At 38.8% G+C, this 22,954-nt stretch overlaps 1 protein-coding gene across 3 annotated transcripts in view; it reads left to right on the top strand.

Annotated features, from left to right (window-relative positions):
* The window catches only part of TFPI (tissue factor pathway inhibitor), a 41,691-nt gene extending 19,621 nt beyond the window's left edge, over positions 1–22,070 (top strand). For 2 of the 3 annotated variants that reach the window (XM_081937149.1, XM_081937150.1), the window contains exons 3-8: positions 1,265–1,465; positions 6,405–6,443; positions 8,462–8,638; positions 11,067–11,153; positions 17,586–17,768; positions 19,872–22,070. In XM_081937149.1, coding sequence (XP_081793275.1) covers positions 1,265–1,465; positions 6,405–6,443; positions 8,462–8,638; positions 11,067–11,153; positions 17,586–17,768; positions 19,872–19,978 — 794 coding nt within the window. In that variant the 3' untranslated portion in view covers positions 19,979–22,070. Of the gene's footprint in view, positions 1–1,264; positions 1,466–6,404; positions 6,444–8,461; positions 8,639–11,066; positions 11,154–12,933; positions 13,482–17,585; positions 17,769–19,871 lie in introns of those variants that run through there. The other variant, XM_081937151.1, reaches the window with a different exon arrangement.
* The last annotated feature ends 884 nt before the right edge of the window (positions 22,071–22,954 follow it).

The following is a 22,954-nucleotide window of genomic DNA, read 5'->3' as shown; positions in this document are numbered from 1 at the left end:
AAAGAATGAAAACCATTTTGATGCAGTGGTTAGGGTACCAGGTTATAAACTAGATGTCCAATCCTGCCTTGGAAATTAAACCAAATGGGTCAATTTAGGTCAATCACTCTCTTATAGGTCAAAGAAGGAGGCAAGGATAAACAGAACTTTACTAAAGAAAAATGGAAGGAGGAAGGAGTATTGGGTTGTTCAATTATTATTCATAAAAATAAAAAGGCATGAAAAAGAAAACCTACAGGGACTAGTTCAGCCAGTCATCAGAAGTCAGCAGTGACTTGAAGATGCACAAACACACACACACACCAAAATGTACAGTAATGTTGGACCAAACCGGAAAATGGAGTGGAGTGGAGTGGAATAGAGTAGAGTAGAGTAGAGTAGAGTAGAGTTGAATTTAAGAATAGAATAGAATAGAATAGAATAGAATAGAATAGAATAGAATTCTGTATTGGCCAAGTGTGATTGGACACACAAGGAATTTGTCTTTGGTGCATAAGCTCTCAATGTACATAAAAGCTATGTGATAAATCATGATCATAATCATCATAAAATACATTCATCATAAATCATAAGACACAACACTTAGTGATAGGATACTAAATAAGCAATCAGTATAAATCATATTAGGAAACTAAATAAAACAATATACATCATAAAGATGCAAGCAACAAAGTTATAGTCCTAAGTAGAAAGGAGATAGGTAATAGGAAAGATGAGAAAAATAATAGTAATACAGCCTTACTAAATAGTTTTGACAATGTTGTGGGAATTAGTTGTTCAGCAGAGTGATGGAGTGGGGGGGAAAGCTGTCCTTGTTTCTAGTTGTTCTGGTGTGCAGTGCCCTAAAGCCTTTTTTTGAGGGTAGAAATTGAAACAATTTGTGTTCAGGGTGTGAGGGGTCTGGGGTCTGTAGATTTTTTTCACAGCCCTCTTTTAGACACATGCAATATACAGGTCCTCAATGGAAGGCAGGTTGGTAGCAATTGTTTTTTCTGCAGTTCTAATTATCTGTTGAAGTCTGTGTCTGTCTTGTATGATTGCAGAGCCAAACCAGACAGTTATAGAGGTGCAGATGACAGACTCAATGATTCCTCTGTAGAACTGAATCAGCAGCTCCTTGATATATTTCACATTTATTCTCATTCTGCCTCTTGGAAAAAGAACTGAGTATATATGATATATCATGTTTAGATTCCTTCAAATGCATTTGACTGTTATACTGTGCAATTTATGTCAATCAATATTGTCATTTGCATTCTTCCAGGTCTCAATTCATCCCCACTCATACTAGGCATGTCAATCTGTGCCTTGAAAGCTGATTCTGGTCCCTGCAAAGCCCTGCACACCCGCTATCATTTCGACATTCATACTGGCCACTGTGAACTTTTCAACTTTGGTGGATGTCAAGGCAATGAAAACAACTTTTTAACCCTAGACGAATGTGAAAAAACATGTGTTGTAAAAGGTCAGTATATTCCCTCCTACAATTATTTTTTTTTCAAAAAAACAATAATACTTTTTTAAAGTCTCAGACGAAAGCCAGTTCTTTAGACAATTTATCAGATTGTCATATTATGTACTACTGGGTTACCTGCAGAATTTGTGCAAATATATACATGATCGGGAGGGAAGTATTTGCAATTAAGTGTAGGATTTTAACGATGTGAGAAAGTTTTTACATTCTTCATTTAGTCACTTGTTGCAAATATGCATGCAGATATGTAATATATGCATGCGGTTTAAAAAATGTATTCCTTCTTTAAAAAGGAAGCATAGCCATTTAATTTCCGTCATTTTTCTTCTACTATGTGGTGCCTTTAAAACTGATCATTGTCCTCAGGGCAAGAATATTTAACCTTTATAATAAAAAGGTAAAGGTTTCCCTCGCACATATGTGCTAGTCATTCCTGACTCTAGGGGGTGGTGCTCATCTCCGTTTCAAAGCCAAAGAGCCAGTGCTGTCTGAAGACGTCTCCGTTGTCATGTGGCCGACATGACTAAACACCAAAGGCGCATAGAACGCTGTTACCTTCCCACCAAAGGTGGTCCCTATTTTTCTACTTGCATTTTTTACATGCTTTCAAACTGCTAGGTTGGCAGAAGCTGGACAAGTAACGGGAGCTCACTCCGTTACTCGGTGCTAGGGATTCGAAACACCAAACTGCCAATCTTTCTGAGTAATAAGTTCAGCATCTTACCCACTGAGCCCCTGTGTCCCACTAACCTTTATTTTATATATATACACACACATATTACACACACACACAAAAAAAAACAACCAGTCCCAGTCACAATTATTACATAACAATATAAGTAAACATTGAGTACAAATTGGAATAAAAATGATTTCATATTTTTTCGAAAGGAAATTCGAGTGTTTAGGTGTCGTCATAGAAAAGAGTATTTCCTTCAAACAGATTCAAGAACAGTTGCCACTATATTATTGTCAGATTGTATTTTTGACAACAGAAACACAAAGCAGGCAAGGATAATGTCAGTTAAAAAAAAACTTGTTATGATTTAGAATAGTTACGTATTTCCACCTGTGCTATATAGTCAGAAAAGATGGCAGGAGATCTTGCAATGAACAGTTGGATATTGCTTGTTGCTTGTATTGGAGGCTTCATATCTATTCCAGGGTAGTGTTTGGAAGCACATGAATATAGGAAGCAGCCTTGCACCAAATTACATCATTGATCCAACTCACTCTATTCTTGTAGTTTCCCAAACTGTCAGTGATTACAGCCATCTCTGGAGACATCACAAATTAAATTTGGTGCCATGTGCATGTGAAACATCTTTGTGCACCTGAACTCTGGTCCTTTTTGGAATTAAAACTAAATCAAAGATAAATATAAAGCTTCAAAAAGTATTTTAAATAGTAAGTTTCATATCTCATTTTCAACAGGCAAAATGAACATTAAGTCCTAAATATCATCAGCCTACCCCACATTCCAACAGATGTAAATTTGATGCTCTGGGCAATTTCCCTGTTTTAAACTTCAGTCAGTCCTAACACAATACACATAAAGCAGTTGTTATCCAGGTTTAGTAATACATACCTCAGAGATATTACAGATTTGGTTCCAGACCACTGTAATAAAGCACGTATTGCAATAAAGCAAATCACACAAATGTTTTGGTTTACCAGTCTATATAAATGTGATCTTTATACTATACCGTAGTCTATTAAGTGTGCAATAGTATGTCTAAAAAATAAAACCAATGTACATACTTTAATTAAAAAAATACTTTATTGCTAAAAAATGCTAATCATCTGAGCCTTCAGCGAATCATAATCTTTTTGCTAGTGGAGGGCCTTGTAAAAAAAAAACTCGCACTAAGTGTGAAGTGTAATAAAGTAAAGCGCAATGAAACAAGTTATGCCCATATATACTAAAAGCCAAAGTGGGAAATATATCTTATACCAAGAAGTTAATTCAGTAGGGATTTAGTTATCCCAGAGTTTCCAGCAGAGAAAAGTACTATCAAATAGCTGGCTGGTTGAGAAAATCCCAAGCTGCAACTTTTAATAAATCTTTCTGCCAGAAAAAACAGTCTTACTTAATTCAGTCAAGGCAAGTGAAAAGCGCTGCAGTAGGCAAGTATAATAAACATCAAGAATTTGGTATGCTGACCTGGAGAAGCTAAACCAGTCAGGTCCCCAGGTGCATGTTTAAGGGTGCACAAAATGCAGCGTAAGGAGAAGTGTTTAATTCAAACAAAACAAAAGTCAGATGAGGAAATAAGATCCCGGTCTCCAAGGGAAAAAAGCTAAAGTCATGCCCCTCAGCTTTAATCTCCAAGAAAATCCAAAGTCCTTTTAAAATTAGAAGGAAGGTGACATCATCATGCAGGCAGGGAAGGTCTGTTGCAGAGCTTTTCATTTAAAGAATAGGAAAGGGGTCCAGGACAAGAGCCTCTCTTCCATTTCCCCCATCTTCTGGGATATTCTCCCTTCAGAGGTGAGGTGAGCCATCACTCTCCTGGCCTTTTGAAGGAATAAATAATAATAATAATAATAAATTTTATTTGATTAGCCGCAACCCTCTCCCGAAGGACTCGGGGCGGCGTACAATCAGAAGGATAAAATACACATAGGACACACATACATACGAAAAAAGGACAATTTCATTTGTGCGTGGAGGAGAGTAGACTTGTAAGTGAAAGACAATAAACACAGCTAAAAACACAATTAAAACACAGTTTAAAATCCCCTTAAATAAAATTGCTAAACAAGGAGTTTGAAGACCTGGCTCTGCCAATTTGAATGGGGCTTACTGAACAACAGTGGGGTTGGTTGGCACCTTGAAGTCTCTCCCCTACCCACACAGACATGCACCTTTTAACTTCTAACTTATTTTATGCTTGTTTTTATCTGGCTCTTGTTATTGATGCACTGTATTTTTAGATGGCTTTTAAGCTTTTAATCTTATATTGCCCAGAATCACTCTGGGAGATGGGCAGTATCCAAGGGTGAAATGCTACTGGTTCGGGATGGTTCACCCGAATTGGTAGTAAAAATATGCTTTAAAAAAGTTTTTTAAAAAGGTTCTGAGGTTGGCACGGCACAACTGATTGTCACAGCTGATCATCGGAACCTTTTTTTAAAACTTTTTTTTAGCTTTTATTTTTTATTTTAGTTAGGGCGAGTAAGTAGTAAAAATGCTTTTAAAAGGTTTTTTTAAAAAGGTTCCGACGATCAGCTGTGACAATCAGCTGTGCTGTGCATTTTTTAAACTTTTTTTTTACTACCTATTCACCCGAACTGGTAGTAAAAAATGCTTTTAAAAAGTTTTTTAAAAAGGTTCCCACGATCACGCAGCACAGCTGATTGTCGCAGCTGATCGTATGTGAGATTGTGTGTGAGTCAGTTGTGCAGCTTTTGTGTTATTTTTGTGTAAAGTGTGATGGTTTGTTTTTGAGCTCTCTGTGAGGTTCCTGCTTGTTGCACCAAGCCACGCTTGTCCGGTCACATGACCACCAAGCCACAACCACTCAGTCACGACCACCAAGCCATGCCCACAGAACCGGTATGGAACATTTTGGAATTTCACCACTGGTAATATCTAAATTTGACAGATAATAAATAAATACTCATGGAAAACAAAACTGCATGGAAGCGCTCTGAATTTGGAACTGAAAAAAGATGTCATAGTTACATTTTCTGAGTCATGTGAAAAACAATGTGTGTCCATACATCCATAAGATGGTCATATGTTCTGCAACATGTATAGCTTGTAACATCTCTCAAGTTACTAGAACCCCCAGAATTGCCCATTGCTTGTCTATTTGCTGAAATTAGTTTAGATGCTTTGTCTACATTTCTTATATCCGACTTCACTGTTTTCAGCAGAGTTTGTTGGTACTATCTCTCAATTATCTCAGCCTGCCCAACCAGATTGGACTGAGTTGACATGTTACAAGCACCATCTATTAAAGAGTTTTATTTTGTAGAACCCAGGAACTCTGTGGCCCTGGCGGTCTTGTAGAACAGCATTCCCCTCTCCCCTTCATCACTGAGATTCAGATGACCCTGATCCTCCTGGCCTTTAGACCCAATTCTTCCTCCTGGTACTCTGGCCAGGATGTTGCACAGGCCATTGATAGGTGATTTGTGAGTTATCATCCCCAGCACTATATACGTATGTGTCTTTCTTGATTTTTATTCTGATTTTTTTAATTCTTGATATCAGTATGTTAAAGTATATTAGCTGCTCGGTGTCAGCTCACACTGTGAGATGAGTAATATATATATATTTAATAAATAAATAAAATTAATGTATTCAGAGGAACACATTCATAGTCCAACAATGACACTAATGGCTTGTAGCTTCACTGTTTGATATTTCTGAAAGAAAGGGGTTCCACGTAGATGCGGCAATGACAAAGTAAATCTACGTATTTTTTTTAAATAATTGTGATGTGCAAATTTTGAGAAGCAAAGGAAAAAACTAAAAACCAACCTCCACAAGATGTTTCTATTGAAAATAAGTCATCGTCATCATCTGTATCTCCAAATCTACACACACACACATGCACACACACACACGCACACACACACACAAAATCCCTAGATACTATATTCATATATATCATTCATGGATGGATGGATGGATGGATGGATGGATGGATGGATGGATGGATAGATGATAGATAGATAGATAGATGATAGATAAATAGATAGATAGATAGATAGATAGATAGATAGATAGATAGATAGATAGATGATAGATGATAGACAGACAGACAGACAGAGATAGAGATGATACAGATATAGATATATAGATATATAGATATAGATATACATATACATATACATATATATATATATCTATATTAGAGAGGGAAAGATTATGCCCACACGAGGACTTTTACTATTACGTTTCTTTTTTCCATTACAGGTATGCTAGAAAAGACAAAGAGATCAAGACTTAAGAATGGTAACTTAACTGTTTCATTGTGTTTTGTAATCTCTCAGTTTTAAGGAATAATTTCCCAACAGAAATATGGCTGGGTTAAGTTACTGTGCAGATTTTACTCAAATATCTCAAGTTCTTATGAGCTTATAAGATTGTTGTACTTATCATAGGAAACAATAACTATAATGATTTATTTTAATGTTTCTTTCATCTGTAAGAAGGAGACAGGCTTAAGTAGATCACTTTTATTTATGATGTTTGACTTTGATTTTGTAGGGCGTCATATTAACAGTACAATGCAGTACAATAATTTTTAACTCATAGCTTACAATGTATAATGCAATATAATTGTATCACAATTAAGTTTGTATTGTAAAATGAATAATGAATGAGAAACTAACATTGTCAAGATAAATTATTAGTGTTCATATCACATCAACTCAATTATCCTTAGTTAATTAGGTTTTAAGTGGCTATCTTCTTTGCCTTGCACATGAATATCTTGATGTAAAAGTACCATTATCTTAAAACCTATTTAAACCTATCAAAGCAATGGAAAGCAGTGGCATGAGAATTAGAATCAATATGTTGCAAGACATATTTTCTTTTTTATTATTATTATTATTCAGAAGGATATTTTTTACCCATAAGAATCCATAGTTTTGGGAGAATTGCATTAATTTCTGGATCCAAAAACTGACAAAAAGGACAGTGCTATCTATTCTTTCTTAGGAGATATAGGCATCAAGCAGAAATACCCCTGGATGCTACTAACACTAAGTCAGATTCATCCTGAAATAGACTAATTTCTTCCCATATCACCAAAATTTAAGTTTGGCCCCTTAGGTTTAAAGTTTGAGATTAAAATCAAATGATATGGTGCATTTCACTGTAATTAGACTAACACAGATATAGTGCGTAAACGGTTGAATTAAAAGTGGGAGAACCAAGTTCAGATCTATCCCCAGAGATTTATTTATTTATTTATTTATTTATTTATTTATTTATTTATTTATTTATTTATTTAATTCATATGCCATCCATCTTGCTGTCAAACAATTGTGGGCATCTTAAAACATCATCAAACAACAATATAAAACAATTAGGATAGTAAAAACATGAGAGATATCACTGGGTAACTTTGGGCCAATTGTTCTCTCAGCCCAACCTGATTCACAGCACTGTTGTTGGCATCAAAAGTGGAAGGAAGGAATGGTACGTATTTATGCCACCTGGAGCTCCTGAAGGAAAGGCAGGATATAAATTTTGTAAATAAATAACAGAATGAGAAGTCGGATGTTTAATTAACAAATTTAGCTGAGTTACCATTATGCAATCTTTTGGACCAAACCATTTTCAAACCATTGTCCATTTTCCAGCTGCATTAGAAGTTATAGCAGCTGTTCTTACTTTCAGCAGTCTGTGGTGAGACCATTTGTGCAGCATACGCTTGAAGACTCTGTAAATATAGCTGAGTTTAAGCCTGACAACAGTATAATAAGGAAGAAAGAAAAAAGATACAAATCTCATATTTTTGTGGGAGACATTTTCTATCGTAGCTTCCCTTCTTGAAAAATTGAGGCCATCTGGATTCTGAAATTAAATATTAAATATTATGGCGGCATCAAAGGTTTACCACCCTCTTGAGGGCTATTGCCTAACTGTGGCTGAAAATATCAGAATAAACCCGACCTGTGAAACTCATCACATTCCATCTCAGTTATGGGTATCATGGAAACTGAATCAGCCATATTATTTGCAAACCAAAGTAGAGTATATAATAAGTCCCTAGACAACTACTGTGGATAATACACTACAATTACATTATGTTTCATATTCTGGATATACAAAAATCTTCCACCTATAAAACTAGAGTATTGAAGGATTTTCCTAAATCTTTCCTCCTGAAGTCAATAGGAGGACTGAGTAGCATTTAACTTTAGTTAGAACTTAATGATTTCATTACGAGGTTAAGAGGGAACAATAACTGTGGAAAGAAACAACATCATTTTCCTCCCTGAAACAATCCTAATTCACAGAAAAGCCATCCTTCTGCCTTTTGGAATATGACCCTGGGGTCTGCCGAGGATTAATTCCCAGGTATTTCTACAACAAAGAGTCACAGCAGTGTGAAAAATTCCAATATGGAGGTTGCCTGGGAAACCCAAACAACTTTAAATCTTTGCAAGAATGCCAAAATACCTGCCATGACAGGGGTAAGTGGAGCTGTTTCTTGATACTTAACTGCATCTCTCAGTGCCTGTTGGTGTAAGGCAGGAATGGAGACCCTCTATCCTTCCAGATCTTTTTTAGAAAGCAACTGTTGCTAGCTTTTATTGGCTGAATCACCAATGGCTGATAGGACTTGGAATTTATAGAATTCAAAGCACATGGGAACGGTAGCGGGTCTGCTGAGTTGCAATAGAAACTCATTCACATGTTCAGTTTGAAGGCTGCATGTATGGGTGGTTGCTATCATGTGCTTTCAGAACTGGGGAGAAAAAGCAAAGGTGATAAGGAGTCCCTTTCAGTCTTCAGTGAAAGAACTGCATAAACAATGTATTAGCAAGCTAGTATGATGTAGAACAGAAGGTGGGGATAAGCTCCTTTTTCAGTTTAATTTAAATGACCAGACGAGCCGCCAACAGCGAGTCTTGAGAGACCATTCTGGGAGGAGTTTGACTCTGTTGCCCCCGAGGATTTAGACAGGTTGCGTGGACGGCTGCGACCCACCACTTGTTTAACGGACCCGTGCCCCTCCTGGCTGGTACTGGCAGCCTGGGAGGTGACACGAGGCTGGCTCCTGGGCCTGGTGAGCGCCTCACTGGGTGAGGGATACTTACCAACCGCCTTGAAAGAGGCGGTGGTGAGACCCTTGCTCAAGAGGCCTTCGCTCGACCCAATGGAGCTAGCTAACTATCGTCCAGTCTCCAACCTCCCCTTCTTGGCGAAGGTTGTCGAGAATGTGGTGGCGCAGCAGTTCCCGCGACACCTAGACGAATCCGACTATCTAGACCCACGCCAGTCCGGCTTCCGACCCGGGCACAGCACTGAGACAGCCTTGGTCGCGTTGGTCGATGATCTCTGGAGGGCCAGAGATAGGGGTTGCTCCTCTATCCTGGTCCTATTAGACCTCTCGGCGGCTTTTGATACCATCGACCATGGTATCCTATTGCGCCGGTTGGAGGGGATGGGAGTCGGAGGCACCGTTTTGCGGTGGTTCGGCTCCTACCTCTCCGACCGGAAGCAATGTGTGTTGACAGGGGGACAGAGGTCGTCCCTGAGGCCACTCACTTGTGGGGTGCCACAGGGGTCGGTCCTCTCGCCTCTCCTGTTCAACGCATATGTGAAGCCGCTGGGTGAGATCATCCGTGGTTTTGGGGTTGAGTACCATCTCTACGCTGATGATACTCAGCTGTATATTTCAACCCCAAACCACCCCAACGAGGCTGTCGAAGTGATGTCCCGGTGTTTGGAAGCCGTCGGGGTCTGGATGGGGGACAACAGACTCAAACTCAACCCCTCCAAGACCGAGTGGCTGTGGGTACCGGCACCTCGGTTCAGCCAGCTGACTCCATCGCTGGCCATAGGGGGCGAACAATTGTCCCCTGTGGAGCGGGCGCGCAATTTGGGTGTCCTCCTTGATGCCCGGCTGTCAATGGAGGACCATGTGGCAGCCGTGGCAAGGGGGGCATTCCACCAGGTTCGCCTGGTGCGCCAATTGCGCCCCCTACTGGACCGGAGTGCCCTGCGCACGGTCACTCATGCGCTGGTGACGTCTCGCCTGGACTACTGCAATGCCCTCTACATGGGGCTTCCCTTGGGACGCATCCGGAGACTGCAGCTAGTTCAGAACGCAGCCGCGCGGGTTATTATGGGAAGTACACGTTACTCCCACGTAACACCTCTCCTGCGCGAGCTGCACTGGCTACCTGTGGCCTTTCGGGTGCGTTTCAAGGTATTGATCACCATCTTTAAAGCGCTCCATGGCAGAGGACCTAGTTATCTGCAGGATCGCATCCTACCACACACGTCCCTGCGACCTATCCGCTCACACAGGGAGGGGCTCCTCCTGGTGCCGTCTGCTAGGCAATGCCAGCGGGCGACACCTAGGAGTAGATCCTTCTCTGTGATGGGCCCAACCCTCTGGAATGACCTCCCCCCAGACATTCGAACTACCACCGACCTCCGTTCCTTCCGGCAAAAGTTAAAGACTCACCTATTTCAATCAGCTGGCCTGGCACTTTCTTAGTTTCACCTCCCGGGGATTTATTCATTTTAATTGGGTTTGGGGTTTTAATAAGCTTTTAATGTACTATATTTATTATTCTATTACAGTCTTATAACCTCCTTCACCTACGTATTTAATTATTTAACTGTTTTGTGTATGTATTTTATAATGCATTTTAGTGACTGTACACCGCCCCGAGTCCTTTCCGGGAGAGGGGGCGGTCTATAAATGTGAATAATAAATAAAATAAATAAATAAATAAATAAAATAAAAACTACTTCTTATGTTTAAGTAAGTTCAAATGAAAAGAGGATTTCAGAAAATTACAACCTTGGGGTATTAAATAGATGTTAATTGCTGTTTTCTCTGTCCCGCTATACCATTCTAATCAAACTTTTTTTCTTTTATTTCAGTCCCCTCAGGCAATTCATTACAAATAGATGATGACCACATGGTTTTTGGTACTAATAGTAATAATAGTGCTCCACTTATTAAGCAAGGTATGTATTAATAGTTTATGCCTGAGTAAGAGTCAGGCTCACTCTACAGTTCTCATCTGAATTTTTCCCCATCATGTTTCTACTTCGCATTTCATGATTCTGAAGGGCACTCATTTTAATAACTAAGGGGGGTTTCTGCAAAGATGGGTGACTGATTCCTCCATTTTTTTAAAAGTTTCCTCTCTATTCCATCATCTGTATACTTGCTTTTTTTAAAAAGCAGGTGTTTTTGCCCTCCCTCCACGGAAAAGCTGCTACTTTGTGCATTCTATTATTACGAAAAGATGGTAAAATTCCCTTTTCATCACTCTCACATATAATGCCTAAACAAAAAAGAACAATAGCATACGAACATACTTCGTACGAACATACGTATGAAGTTTCCTTAAGCAGAGTCACATAGTGCAAACTATATTATTTATTCTAACAGCCAAAAACATACTCAACCCTGCTAACTAATACTATGTATGGTAGAAATTGCTGGGAATTTCTCTTTTGACTGTGCCATCGCACAACTATAGTTTACCAAGGAGATCTCAAATTTCTAACATGCCATTGCAACATGGGAATAGTCACACAATACATGCTAGCACCTAGCATGTTATCTGACATATTATTAATTCTGAATGTCTGGATTTGTATTTTACTGCTTTCTTCCTTAAAGAGTCAGTGGCACTATACATTTACACCAGAAATATGCACTTTGTCTGGGGTCAGCAGCCTGCGGCTCTGGAGCCACATATGGCTCATTCATCCCTCTGCTGCAGCTCCCTGTTGCTGGTCGGCTCCACAATTGATAGGGCCTTCAGGTAGGACAGTTAGAGGAAAAAGGATGCCATGCTAGGAGGAGATCTATGGTGGGAGTACCGGACTTCCAGTCGACTCCAGAATTGAATAGGGGGCTTCCGTTTAGAACAGTGGTTCTCAACCTTCCCAATGCCGCGACCCTTTAATACAGTTCCTCATGTTGTGGTGACCCCCAACCATAAAATTATTTTTGTTGCTACTTCATAACTGTAATTTTGCTACTGTTATGAATCGTAATGTAAATATCTGATATTCAGAATGTATTTTCACTATTGCAAATTGAACATAATTAAAGCATAGTGATTAATCACAAAAACAATATGTAATTATATTATGTATATATTGTGAAATGGTTTGCTAATGAAAATAATATAAATATAATAATATAATATAATAATATATTATAATATATTATAATAATATAATTGATATAATATAATTATATTATATTACATTACATTATATTTATTATATTACAATACAATACAATACAATACAATACAATACAATACAATACAATACAATACAATACAATACAATATAATCTTTGTGGCTGTTTGAATGTTTAAAGTTGCTGACCCCTGCTATTAACAAATGACTCCAAACATCACTGAGGAAACATGGATGAGTCCAGGGAAGCCAATACAAAAATATGCACTATAAAATTGTCAATAAATTAAATCAGAGTTTCATTTAAGTTCCGTTTTTAATTATTACCTAACTATTCTGCATACCTCCTCGAGTCTTGAGACTGGCATATATAAATGTCAAGAAAGGAGTAATAAATACTAATATTTCTGAGGTAATTGTTAGTGGCAGAAATAAATCTCTTTTGTTGTTTTTGCTGGTTTTTTAATCTTTCCCGATTTTTTCTTTTTGTCTGAAAGCTTTCCTTGAAAGTTTTGTTGCCATTGTTTTGCCATGAATATATGCCATACTGGAGATTGAGGCTTCTCACTTTTATGATCCACAGTTGTACGTCAGGGAGAAAGGAACAGCTGGAAAAAGACTGATCATGGTTGCTATATTTTTCTGCTGGCCATCTGCACTTTCATTCAGATTTGCTTCTGGGAACTGGCTGGTAGTTTGTGGATTATGCATGCTGGCTAGAAATCTGGAGTGCATGTAAGAGAAGTCCAGGGAGATCTTCTTAATGAACTTTGGGACTGCCTATGATGGGGAAGTGCTGTAGTTTTTCTATATCCTGGCTTCATTCATCACAGAACATAGAACTTTGCTTGGGCTATAATCACCTAATCCAGTAATGGGATGAAGGAAAGCATTCTTGTGTCAGCCAAAATCCAATCAGGATGAAGGGTGGTAGAGAAATATTCTGAGTAGATAAATAAATAAAGCATTAAAACTGTTTCAAGAGTAATTGACAATGCTTTTTGTTTTGTTTTGCTTAGTCTTGGAGTTGGCCCTGATTGAGCTGTTAAATGCAACTCATGTCTTTATGTTGATTCTTACTCCTTGCTTATCCATGGATCTACTGTTGAATTTAGACAACCCACTCAAAACTTAAACCTATCCAATCAGAGGTACATATTGGTGGGAAAACATGGTATCTTAGAAGTTCTTAGTTCTAGTTCTTAGAACTTAGAAGCACTATCTTCTAAGAATATCTTGACACTCCTATGGAGCCACTATGAGGAACAGTCTGACAGAATGACAAAATCCTGGTGAGGTAGTCCTCAACTCAAGGCTGTAATGCAGCCTGCCCATTACAGTCAGATATCATGATGGTCATTAAGTGAAGTACCCATGTGATCATCCCGGCTCTTCCCAATGTGGTTGTTAAGTGAACATGCTGATCATTAAGCAAAGCATAAGGTGGCTTGGGCCCTGGAGGAGACCCTGGCCCAGACCTCCCAAAGCCTTCCCCACCCTTAAGGCATCCCATGCTCCACTTCCTGCTCCTCAGGGGCCCCCACAGGCCCTGCATCCCATCTCACTGGGCCCAGTCAGAGGTGGTATTCTACTGGTTCGGACTGATTTGCCTGAACCGGTAGCGGAAATCATGGGTTGCCCCACCCACCCACCCACCCACGCCAGCTCTATGGCATCCCATTTAGGCCCTTTTTTCACCAAAAGCGCATGCACAGAAGGCTGAGCACATGCGCGTAGGTGAGCATGCGAACCAGTAGGGAAGGTAAGTGAATATCACCCCTGGGCCCAATACCTTTTTCCTTACTTCATATCAACACACTTACCTTTCAAAAAAGTCCATAGTTCGGATTAGGGAAGCAAAGCAAGCCGTTTTGTTGCTGGGCTACGCGACATGAACCCAGAGATGGCCACCATTTCTCGAGCAGGCACCATTCTGAAACCTCACCATACAACCCAGCAACAAACACTTACTGTGTTTTCTTAACCCCAACTCCAGATCTCTTCAAAAGGCAAGCGTGCAATGGATGATGGGTAAGGAAGAAAGTGTGGGGCCTGGTGAGGAGAATGGGGGGGGGGGTGAGATAAGCAGGGGGCCTGTAGCATCCCTGTAATTGGTCGTAAGGGCAAACAACTATGGGGTGTTTTCTGCTGTGGGTGGGGTATCTACTGTAACTTCAAACATTTGCAAAGTGACCAGTCGAGAAATACCTCTACATTACTCAGATGCACACAAATAAATACACACACACACACACACACACATATATATACACACACAGACAAATATATATACACACACACATGCACACACACACACACACACACACACACAGCCATGTATCTTCCTCTAAATGCCTAACTAAATATAATGCCAACTGGCAAGGCCTAATGGAAACAATTTAATTTGCCCTTTTTGCTTGCGCCACAATCTTCTTGGTAAGCGGGAAAAGTAATCAGATAATTATATAGATAAACTAGATAAATTTTTTACTCTAATGAAAGAGATTTGAAGTTGCCATAAATTTATGAACTGTTTTTAAATGGCTTTAATAAGGCGTGAAATGTTGCTATTATCTCTGAGTCTAGATAGTCTGATGAACTACTATGGTTTCTGGATCAACTGACTCTTATAGTATCATTCCTTGACAGAACAGCCAGCCACCAAATATTCTTTGGGCTAGTTAAATAATATCACCCATTTATTACTGCTGTGTTAATTGTTAATTTCATATTTTCATGGAAAATTGTATTTCATAATTAGCTATCATAATTGGGAAATGTGAAATACAGGCACACACACATACACAAAGAGAAAGATACACACACACACATACACACACACACACACACACGTGTGAAATTAGGAAAGCAGAGCGAGTTTTATGGGAGGGAGTCAAAAAAGGCAAGATGCTGGTCACGGCAATGTGATTGAAGCTCTACACCTTAGATGTATTGATGTCACATGCATAGGTAAAGAGGCAAAGCTTCAGTCATATTGCCACAATGGTTATTGTGCTGTTTTTGACTGCTGAAATGGCAGTCGACAATGCTCCATTATTTCTCTTTATAGATATTCACAAATGGAAAAAATTTATGCACAGAATTTAATCCACCTACTTGCCTACTTTCTTTGGCTTCATGCTGTTTCTCTTTGTGTGTAGTGAGTGAGTGTGTGTTTATGTGTGCATGTGTCTCCGTTTGGCTTTGTTCTCCTTGGTCATCTTCACAGAAGAGGCAAAAGAATAAATTCAAAATGCAAGCTAGGCATTAAGAAACGCCTCATGATGCTCTAGGAAATGGCTCTGCTAACATAATATAAAAAATAATAGAATAGAATAGAATAGAATAGAAGAATTGGAAGGGACCTTGGAGGTCTTCTAGTCCAAACTCCTGCTCGAGCAGGAGACCCTATACCATTCCAGGCAAGTGGCTGTCCATTCTCTTCTTAAAAGCCTCCATTGATGGAGCACTTTGAAGGCAAAGCAAATCGTTGAACTGATTCATTGTTCTAACTGTTAGCAAATTTCTCCTTAGTTTTAGATTCCTTATCTCCTTGTTTAGTTTTCCATCGTTTCTCATCTTCCTAAAGGAAGGAGCCATGATGTGCAAAGCTGTGTCATCAGCCCAGTGTAGAATTAAGCCCCTGGTTCACATTCTCTTGACACCAAAATCCCTTCAGTCAACCGCTGGGATAAACTGGAAATGAGTTTAAATTAGAAAGTCCTGCATGTTCTGTGCAAAGAGCATGAAAAGCACCGAAGAAAAGCTTGTTCATTAATTTTATAGGAAAGGACCTCCTCAGAATCACAATATGCACCTGTCGCTTTATTCAATGAAAAGACGTGTTCTCTACATTTAGTTTAAACTGACTGAGGGAGAAATTTTGTTTCCTGGCATTTTATAAGCAAATTGCTATTTCCCTAGGTTTCCACTGTTTGTTTGTTTTTTTCTGTAACTTAGCAGCACATAAATATAATTTAGGATTTATACTGAGTTTTGTAAAATAATGTAAGCTTCAGATTTGTATTGCCTTTTTTTTTACAAGCTATGAATCTGGGCAGATTTGATTACCATAGTACGATACTATCTTTATCATTATTTCAGACCTAGAAAATCAAGGCCCTTTAAGCCTCCAATGGCCAGTCCTTGCTTTGCTCAAGTTTCATAAAACCTTCTTATTCCTCGCACAAATCATTGACATCTTTGCACCAAATAGACTTATTGCTATTTCTCTTTCATGGCTGTTTCAGAAGACAACATTCATTAATAGTTAGTGACATGAAGGCTCTATCTCTTTTCTGATTGTTTTGTACTTGTCTGCTTGTTTTTGGTTCTGTCAACCTAGCAGTTCGAAAGCACGTAAAAAATGCAAGTAGAAAAATAGGAACCACTTTTGATGGGAAGGTAACAGCGTTCCGTGCACAATTTTAGCTGCTAGAATGCATTTTTTCCAAATGTGGAAACAGGAGGCTTATGAAAGGAGTGACCTTGTAAATAATGGAATGATGTGATGCTTAAATACAATTTTGCAGTGGGTTTTAATGAGATACAGTATTGGAAAAACATAACCACTCCTGTTGACTTGGTTAAATCTAGAAACTATATACTGAATTGGAACAGTAGCTAGAAGCATTACATGTTTTAAACAAGGGTAGGTTTAGCTAATCTATCTTGGAAGTCAGCTTTATTAGCACAGCATAGCATTGCCACAAACTGGCAATCTAGGCACACTTGACTGAAAATTCCCATCATCCACAGCCTTCATATCTATTGGCCCTTATTGGGTAGGGAAGGGGGTGCTGCTGGCCCATCACATTTGGACATCATGAGGTAGGGATAATCTGGGATTTTAAAGAAACTGTGATTTTATCATGAAAACTCAGTTCTTTTTGTGATTTATTTTACTGTTTGTTTGTTTGTATTCATGCCTTTATGAATTTCACTTCCTTTTTTGTTTTTTTAAAGTCTATTTATATTGTATTAGAAATATTAAGTATGTGTATTTCACAGTTTCATGCTTTTATGCATTTATAATCGCATTCAATTTTGACACTTTCCTTTGACTTAAAAAAACCTCCGCAACAATGCACGCGCGCACACACACATGCACACATTTTAAATTCTGAAAACTGCAATGCAATACTGGAAAAATATGTATTTATCATAGAACCAAAAATACAACACCAGAATCCAAGTTTCTATTTCTCACCATGTTTTCTTCCTTACTATGTCTAGAGTTATCCCTGCTCCCTTCTCTTTGTGTGATGCCCATGGACAGAGGTCTTTGCAAAGCAAATGAGAAACGGTTCTTCTATAATCAAACTACTGGAAGATGCCGTCTGTTCAGCTACACTGGATGTGGTGGGAATGAAAATAATTTTACCGCTAGGAAGGCATGTGTGCAGATGTGTAGGAAAGGTACAGTTGCAAGTTTTGCAGCACATGGATTGGAATATTCTTTGCTAAAGTATTACTGCAAGATCCAATCTGGGTCGGTCACTGGGACCAAAGGTTTACTTTCCGAGCTTTTGGGCTTTTGCTAGAGCCCATCTTCAGGGAATTTCTCTCTATTGGAATATGTATTGAAATAGAAGAGAGAAGTTCCCTGAAAGTGAACTCCAGCACAAGTCTGAAAGCTCAGAAGACTAAACCTCCCAAAGACTGACACAGATTGGATCTAGCAACATTATCCTGGGACACATATATTTGCCTTCATTTGTAAATTATTACAACTGAATGCACAAGTCAAAGAAGTTTGTCCTGTTATTTATTTTAAACAAGCATCAACAAAATGTAATTTCTGGAAGCCCTGAACACTATTAGCACAGCTGAATAGGAAAGTTTCAGACTGTCTCCTAGTAGAAGTTTACGTGCAAGACACAAGCCTTTAAGATTCAATCAATCAAGATTCAATTCAATCAAGTATACTATCAATCAGTATACTTTGCTAATGTAATGGGACTCTAAGGCTCCTAAAACTTTGCTAAATTTTCAACTTCTCTCCCTATCAGTGATGCTGGCTACAACTCTTTGGATTGTATTTCAACATACTCACGAGGCCCCCATCCTATTTTGAAGCATCTCTTTTGAATGCCACCTATTGAGAGCCGGTCGGGGGTACTGGTTTAAGTACCTAACTTAGGATCCTAGAAGTTTGATATTCTCTTGACATCATTAATTCTTATTCCAATAACCTAGTTCTCATTAATTTGTAAGACTAGGGTTTGGGAAATAGGGGGACATGTACAATGCACTGATCTCCGTAAAGGAAAAGAGTGGAATACACTTGTAATAAATAAAGAGAGCCCGTTTGGCGTAGTGGTGAAGGTGCTGGCCTAGAAATCAAAAGATTATGAGTTCTAGTCCTGGCTTAGGCATGAAAGCCAGCTTGATGACTTTGGGCCAGTCACTTTTTCTCAGCCCAACCTACCTCATAGAGTTGTGGGGAAAATAGGAGGACAAAGAAGTATTCGGTACATACCCCACCCTGATGTATGTATAAAGATAATAAAGGCAGGATAAAATAATTTTTTAAAAAAAAATCATCCAGAAGAACTGGTTAGAGGTAGATATAACTTTTATTTTTCCAGAGGGTTGGAAATGATTCCAAAAAGAATCATCTCTCTGTGTTTTTGATACGAGGTTTCATTCATTCATTCATTCATTCATTCATTCATTCATTCATTCATTCATTCATTCATTCATTGTATAGGCTACCCTATTTTTTAATGTTTCTGGGCAGATTACAAAATAAAGCAATAAAAGATATGAATGTATGAAACCTTAAAAAGAAGAATTTGAAGAAACAACATCAAAACACCACACAGTTGCTCTATTACAGGGGTGAAATCAACTTACCTTCGCTACCGGTTCGCAAATGTGAGCGTGCACTCTTGCTTGGCTTGCATGCACCATCTCTGCACATGCGCAGGACCTCCCACACATGCACAGAGCATCAAAAATGGGACGTGATGTCGTCCAGGTGGGTGGGCAGAGCCTCCCACCGCCACCGCTATCGGTTTGCCCGAACTGGTTAGAACTGGCTGAATTGCACCACTGCTCTATTACCTACTGTAACCCAACACTTGGGGGACCAGGCCTTGAGGCTTTTTTAATTAAGGTCAGGGTAGGGATTATACAAATCTCAGGGAATATTATTCCAAAGGGCAGGGGTCATGACAAAGGAGGGACACTTCCTGCGTGCCCCCACCCAGAAGATCACACCTGTGCCTTTCATAAGTAGGCTTTTGATTTGTTAATCTTTTATTTGTCATAATAGAAGTGTGTAGGTACACCAAAGGCATCAATATCCCTGTCATAATGCTTTCAACCACCTGAACAATTGCTGTATATTGTCAGTCCTTAATTGTGACAGCTGGTTTTTTTTTTAATGTTCCCACTTTAGGGAGTTTGTAATATATAATTAGGGGGGAAAAGGAAACCACAAAAGGAAGGGTGGGAAATTGAAGTGCAGAGCGAAGGAGAAAAATATGTCATTTATTTTCTCTTTTTTCTCCCCAGGTTTCATTTCAAAGAAGGGACAAAAAGGTGTCAGAAAAATACGTCGGAAAAGAAAGAAACAACTAGTCAAGCTGGTGGATGGGGAAATTGTTATTGAAAGGATTTAAGCACTATATAATTAAACCACTCTGAAAATGTTTCATTTGAAGACATCTACTATTCTTGTATTACCCACTTTATTTATCATTGTGCGTATTTATCAAGGTTTCATATAGCAACCTTTACGCCTTTCTGTTCCCTTGGGGATTTGCCAGGCAGGAGCTAAACTTTTTACTGTAAAATTAATGCTGTGACTTTTTTTTTCTATGATTATTGCATAGAATTGCAGAATAAAAGGCTGTGATCCAGAGCTATCTCACTTTATCTTTATCTAATTTGACACTATGTAATCACTCTGACTTGTACATGATACAGAATTTGCTGAATATACAGCATTGTGACTGCAGATCACTCTGTTTTATTACCACGAAGTGGTTGATTTGCCTGAAACCTGATTCCTCGCTGTATAGATCCTTGGACAATAGAATACAGGTAATCCTCGACTTACGGCCACAATTGAGCCCAACATTTCTGTTGCTAAGTGAGACATTTGTTAAGTGAATTTGAACCAATGTTATGACCTTTCTTGCCACAATTGTTAAGTGAATCATTGCACTTATTAAATTAGTAATCCAGTTGTTAAGTGGATTCCCCATTGACCCCATTGAGGTTGCAAAAGGTAATCCACCTGGCCCCAGGGTCATTGCAACTGTCATATAGTCAGCTAGTTGCCAAGCATCTGAATTTTGATTACATGACCAAGGGGATGCTGTAATGGTTGTAAGTATGAAAAACGATCATAAAACTAACTTTTTTCAGTGATGTTGTATAATTTCGAACGGTCAATAAATGAACTAATGTAAGTCAAGGACTACCTGTATAAATGGACTCTTTTGGATATACTGTAATCACTGAACCTGTATGACAATAAATGCAGTTTAGAAATTTCAATCATTGGGTACTCTAGAATTGAGAAATTCAGGAAAAGAAATTTAGTTCTCATGTCTGCTATTACATCAGCTTATTGCAAATGTAATAAATCTTGAAAATAAGATGGGCAGTGGTTTGTTACAAAAATACACAAGAAGAAATAAACCAGAAGTGCTTTCCAAGTCACAAAAGCTGCTATCAAACATGTTAAACAAGACTTCAATTTCATTTCAATTTCTATTTTAAAAGCTAAAGCTTTAAATAAACACAAGGTTTAGTACAGCTGGATTCAGTACAAATCCTAAAAGTGCTATTTCAAGAGGCAACTGCCTTTCTGCTTTTCCTCCGAAGACGTTTTGCTTCTCATCCAGGATTCTTCAAAGAAAAACCAGAAAGTCCAGTTGCCTCTTGAAAAAGCACCTTTGGGACAACCATGACCTGGATGGCTGAGAATCTCCATAGACATTCAGTGCAAATGGGTGCACAACTAGCAGCTTCAGAGGTTCTTTAAAGCAGTCGTATCAAGATTGAGTCACTGACTGCTTTGTGGTTTTTTTCAGTGTAAATATTCCATCAAAAGCTATATATAAAGCCCTGAATTTAGGCATTTTGTGTATTTTACTGCAGGTTTTTAAACTCATTGCTTCTTTTTAAAAGAAATAATAAATCAGATTCTTTTTATATTCTGTAAATATGTAGTATCAAATTCTATATTTAGTAAACATGTTTGAATTTACTTTATCCCATTATCATATCTAGGAATAGTCAAACTGAACACTGTTTTTTAAAAATATATAGATCAATAGATAAAAACATAATGTAGGAGACTATACTGCTACATTTCTTTTTTAGCAGGTCAATGTCTTCAGATGTATACAAACCCCCTTTAGTCTTTCTATCAAATCACTGTTTTTAATTAAACTTGGGTTGAATTAGGGAAGGAGGGCACTAACAAATCTTTGCACCCAGGAGGGAATGAAATAGAGCTAAATGATTGTGTGTAGAAAAGAAGAAAGAGAACCTGAAGAAGACTTGAGGATTGGTATTTGTGGGGGATTGTGATGAAATGCTCATTTGACTCAGAGGCGGCACAAGAAAATGCTGAGGAAAGATATTTGAGTTCTGGGGGGGTTGCAACTTCCAGGTTGTGTTACTTGAACTAGGACAGGCCTTCAAGATTCTGTTACAATATCCAAGCCACATTAAACTTTATTCCAAAATTTATAGTCACTTCTGCGTGTTTATTTATTTCAGTTTTGAAATTAACTCCTCAATGAGTGTGGGCAACCAGTTTTAAACAAAACTAAAGTGAGTAGATGGGAATAAACAATCTTTTAAATCTAAGACCTGGGACAATGATGGCGAACCTTTTAGACACTGAGTGCCCAAACTGCGTGCATGCCCAAACTGAAAGGTGTGTGTGCACGCGGACATGCACACATGCACAGATGTGGCGATGCACCACCAAGAGCTGAAACCCTACCCCCTCATCCCAATTCAACAGATCTCCCAATTCAACTGTTATATTTTTACATACATACATACATACATACATACATACATACATACATACATACATACATACATATCTACCACATTGATATACAGGTAGTCTTCAACTTTGAACAGCTCGCTTAGTGACCATTCAAAGTTAAAACGGCACAGAAAAAAGTGGCTTATGACCATTTTTCACATTTATGACTGTTGCAGCATCCCTTTAATCACATGATTTACATTTGGGTGCTTGACAACTGGTCTTCGGGTCTCTGCTGCGCATGCATGAATGTGTGTGAACATGTGCATGCATGCATGCACGCATGCGCAGCAGAGACCCGAAGACCAACTGGCTGACGTGGGGCATCCCAACACCGGCAGCATGGCAAGAGGTAAGATCTTTTTCTTTCGTGAGCTTCTGTTTCATCATTTGCACAGAAACAGAAGCTCATGAAAGAAACGCCGCGGAGATCTGACCTGGGGCGATGGCACACATGCCAGCAGAGAGGGCTCTTGTGTGCCACCTCTGACACACATCATGGTCCTAGGAGAACAACCAGGTTGTGAGTAAATTAGAGAACAATATAAGAATGGGAGGTTATGATGAAGAGGAGGGGGCA

The sequence above is a fragment of the Natrix helvetica genome, assembly GCF_964273705.1.
Source record: "Natrix helvetica genome assembly, chromosome: 1".
In the NCBI taxonomy this organism is placed as follows: Eukaryota; Metazoa; Chordata; class Lepidosauria; order Squamata; family Natricidae; genus Natrix; species Natrix helvetica.
Note: the sequence above shows the minus strand (reverse complement) of the source record. Positions and strands in the feature narration are given on the sequence as shown.